A 4,358-nucleotide genomic window follows, 5' to 3' on the forward strand; every position below is an offset into this window, starting at 1 on the left:
GAATTGATTGAACGCAGTGCACTTTACCATTGAAACGAATCCCCCGCGTCCCGATGGATCATGGCTCCCTGGGCTTTGCGGTTGTGGAGTTGCGGGGTGCGGAGCGTGGAGACAACGGCAGCGGAGAACTGCCGATCCTTGGCATTATTGCGCAACTCTCAAACCCACCAAAGTAATCAAAAGCTAAAGCTAGGTGATTAGAAATGCGACCACATTACCTATACAGTTGAACAGTCCTGTGGGGATAAATACTCCGCATTACAAATACATCAATGGCCAGCATAAAGCCGCTCCCATGCACACGCCCGTTTATGCGCTCCAAATCGCTCTACAAACTAGGCTAACGATCACGTCCTGACCATGGCACCCATCCGCATCGGCTTCATTGGCCTTAGCGCCTCAGGAAGATGGGCTTCCGATGCCCACTTACCCTATCTTAGAGACTCCCCGAAGTACACTATCACGGCGTTATGCAACTCCTCTGTCGAGGCTGCGCATGCCGCAATTAAGGCCCACAACCTCCCGTCCTCGACTAAAGCTTACGGATCCCCCCAAGACCTCGCCAACGATCCCGATATCGATCTGGTTGTCTGCTCTGTGCGAGTAGATAGACATTATGATGCTATTATCCCTGCGCTTGAAGCGGGGAAAGACTGCTTTTGCGAATGGCCCTTGGGAAAGAATCTTGAGGAAGGGAAAGAGCTTGCAGCGTTGGCGAAGAAGAAAGGCGTGAAGACAATAGTGGGTCTCCAAGCAGGGCAGTCGCCAATTGTGAAAAAGGTCAAAGACTTAGTGGGTGGTGGGAGGATTGGGAAAGTACTGAGTGTCACTTATGTTGCGGCGGCTTGGAACATGGGTGCGGTTGAGGTGGACAATCTGGCGTACATCAACCACAAGGAGGTTGGGGGTAATATGGTCACTATCCATTTCTCGCACGGTATGTAGCGTAGCTCGCTTAAAATCGGGAGATCTGTACTAATTCTATAGGCAGGGTTCTACGCTCTTCTTTATGCTCTCGGCGAACTCAAGTCCTACACCTCCATCCTCGAAGTCAAGCGACCTCAAGTCAGTCTCATAGACAAATCCCTTGCATCCCCAGACAGCAAAGTCATCGGCACTACTACGCGCACCTCGCATGACCAAGTTCTTCTTCAAGGCCACCTCGAGTCCGGCGCCCTCCTCTCCTACCACCTGCGCGGCGGCAAGGCCTTTGCCAATGCACCAGGCTTACTCTGGTGTATATACGGTGAATCAGGCGAAATCCAGATTACGTCTTCTGGATCCGCGTTGCAGGTTGGATACCCAGATACGAAGATTGAAATTCATGACCACACCAGTGAGGTGGTTGAAGTGGTAGAGCCTGAGAGCGATGGCTGGGAGAAACTGCCAATACCCGCGCAGAATACTGCACGCTTGTATGAGGTGTTTGCAGATGGCAAGACTGCGGAGTATCCCGATTGGGATGAAGCTGTCGTGAGGCATAAGTTGGTTAAGGAGCTGTATCAACGGGAAACAGAAAACGCGGAGCGTGCCTCTGAATATCTGCTCTGATATCCGTCTTAGGTGGGTTTATCTAAGCAAGTAAAAAAATTGCATTTTAATGTGGGCTCCCACATTCACGACAGGTAATCGTATCCTATTCGTAAATGCTATCACTCTTTTCAATTCTACAAACTTTTGTTCCACGTATTTCCTTGAACATGCTGCCACCGAAGCACCGTGGTGAGGTCCAAATATTCCCAAATATCCTCCGGATTTCTACCAAAACACGCCACAGATGCGACTAAGATAACAATTGACAGGCTATGGAAATTAATATACTAACACCATCCACATGCATTGAGAAGGCTGGACTCATGAGGACTTAATGTATGATATAGCAAGCATATTACGAAGCAGACATGATTGAGAAAAGCTTACAACGTCTTTCATCGGAGTCTCTCATATCCGAGCCCATGCATTAACACTATATGTCTAAGGGTTAGATAAAGGCGATTATCAATGTGTGCGTTGCATAATCCAAATTCTATCCCACTTTTCATCTGATATAATATAGTGCTTTTCCCCAAAAAAATTATTCTTTATGTGGGGTTAGCAAGATTCCCGAGACCAAATCGACGTACGTGGAAATTCTCCGATATCAAAATACATATCCCCAACTATACGATATACTTATTCATGTGTACAATATAGACATACCTAGGCACATCCGTGAAACTAGACACCTAAATGCTGGGTAACCCAGACTTCTGATTAGCCTGACACAACGTTCCAGAATTATCCAACTATTAATATCATTAAGTCGGGTCATCGAAATCGGACTCTGCGCCTGTACGAGGTGAGGCCTACGAACCTGCTGGTCTTCGGATTCAGGAGAGCCAACGCAGAGATGCCGTTGCACAGCGTGCGGGTGTAAGCCGATAGTGGTTGTTCAGACGTCGTGGGTAGTGGTGAAAAGCTTCCACATGGGATGGTGAGATCTCGAAAACCACCACTGACGGTACCCCTTCACAGTAGACAACTACTATGTCCTTACCCCAAGCCTATGCACAATCCACGTGGATACAAGTCGGATACCATGTCCCCCAACTCCAAATTGAAAGCATCGACGAACGAGCAAGCGAACGAACGAACAAATATACCCCCCTTCCCAACCCCCAGGGCTGTCGCCCGCGGAGCATGCGGTCACTCGCCGTCAATTATCGAATACTGCCTGGCAGCCTGGATTACCTCCCACTGTTTACCTTGTCTCCTCTCTACGACTGGTCACCCTAGAGAGGGCCTAGCAACCGGGGCCTAGGCACAAAAGATACCCAGAGCACACATACATATATATCCCGCTCGCCTTTCGGTATTACGGTAGTTAGAACGGGTGAATCCCCCTTACGCCTTCGGTGGGCCTTAGGGAGGGAGTAAGGCGTATATGGTAATAGTCTACAAGAGATAGCACACAGGGGATATACATAAGATATGGAAAACTACAAGCGCACGGCAATCAACAGCAAGGCCTAATTAGGACGTAGTGAACCCTAGCTATGGATAAGCTGAGAGAAGTAAGTAGTGGTTACTAAGGAGATCTAACATCTAACGGAGGTCAGGACGTAGCTACAGGGGCCGCAGGGACCGTAGCTACGTGCGGAAATGGCAAATCGGGGTTTTTCATCCTACTGAGGTGACTCATAGGGTTTTTCCTGTCAATATAAGTTTTCCATGCGTACGGAGTAGTCTGCATGGGCCGTATATAGGAACCGTATCAAACGTTAATTAAAGATTATACTACCACTAATATCATTGAGTCAGTCGCCTCAGCCTTCTCTCTTATTTAGTTTATAAAACAAGCCATTTCATGCAAAAGAGAACTCGCTAACATGAGAACCACAAACACAAACCAAAATCCAAGGCCGCGATGCTTACCTCAAGCACTTCACCGAGCAAACCGACGAAGCCACCAAACGCGGCCTAACCGGCGACGCGACGGAACGAAAGCGCATCATGATCGAAAGCGCCTCCTACACGGCGCCGTGCTGCTGCAAATCGCCCACCCGGGCGTCGACCGCGGCGTCGCGCGGCACAGCAACTTTTCGCACCAGCTCGTCGAGCACAACGGCAACACAGCCATCTTCATGTACACGATTGGATGGGGCAGCCCCGAAGAGAAGGCCGCGGTCGACCGCGCCCACGTGCCCATCAACGGCAACGCGGACGTACGACGCGTTCGGCACGAAGCTGCAGCTCTGGGTCGCGGCGACCATCTAACGGGTTAGCCACCCAGACGAGACAGCCACCTACTCGAGACAGTGCACGGACCTCCTACCAAAATCAAAATCAAAACATCAAAATACTCCTTTTACTACACCACCACCATGTCCTCTACCACCCCTAAATCGCTATCGCTTAGCAAGGAAGATCGTATGTAAATTATTCTTCAATTATTAGAAGCTAATCCTAACCTATCTAGCCGTGAGCTTGCCAAAATATACAACCTGTCGCCTTCTTCTATTTACCACTGTTGTAACGGCCGCCAATTAAGTAAGGAGTATTACCAAAAGGTTTAAAAGCTCTCGGTTATTAAGGAGTCCTCTCTAGTTAAATAGATTAATATAATAGGAGCTTGGGGTTAGCCACCTTAAATTTAATACCTTAAATCTATAGCTAAAAGTATCCTTACTGTAAAGAAGTGTCCTCTAAAGCTTAGTTAACACTAGTATAAAAACTTCCTTGCCTAATACCTAGAGCTTTAAGCTTAATTTGCCTAAGGCCTTAATTAAAAGCAAAAGGATTCTAAGGATCCAAATATTATTAAGGAATAGTTTAGCCTCTATAAAGCTACCATTGTTAAGTACATAATTCCCCTAAGC

At 48.0% G+C, this 4,358-nt stretch overlaps 1 protein-coding gene across 1 annotated transcript; it reads left to right on the plus strand.

The window, feature by feature from the left end:
* The first annotated feature begins 204 nt into the window (after positions 1-204).
* K441DRAFT_696294 (oxidoreductase) lies at positions 205-1,710 on the plus strand. The gene is made up of 2 exons (XM_067652872.1): positions 205-937; positions 992-1,710. The coding sequence occupies exons 1-2, from the start codon at positions 361-363 to the stop codon at positions 1,549-1,551; spliced, it is 1,137 nt and encodes a 378-aa protein (XP_067504250.1). The 5' UTR covers positions 205-360; the 3' UTR covers positions 1,552-1,710.
* Positions 1,711-4,358: the final 2,648 nt, after the last annotated feature.

Source organism: Cenococcum geophilum, assembly GCF_001692895.1.
Source record: "Cenococcum geophilum 1.58 unplaced genomic scaffold K441scaffold_20, whole genome shotgun sequence".
Lineage (NCBI taxonomy): Eukaryota > Fungi > Ascomycota > Dothideomycetes > Gloniales > Gloniaceae > Cenococcum > Cenococcum geophilum.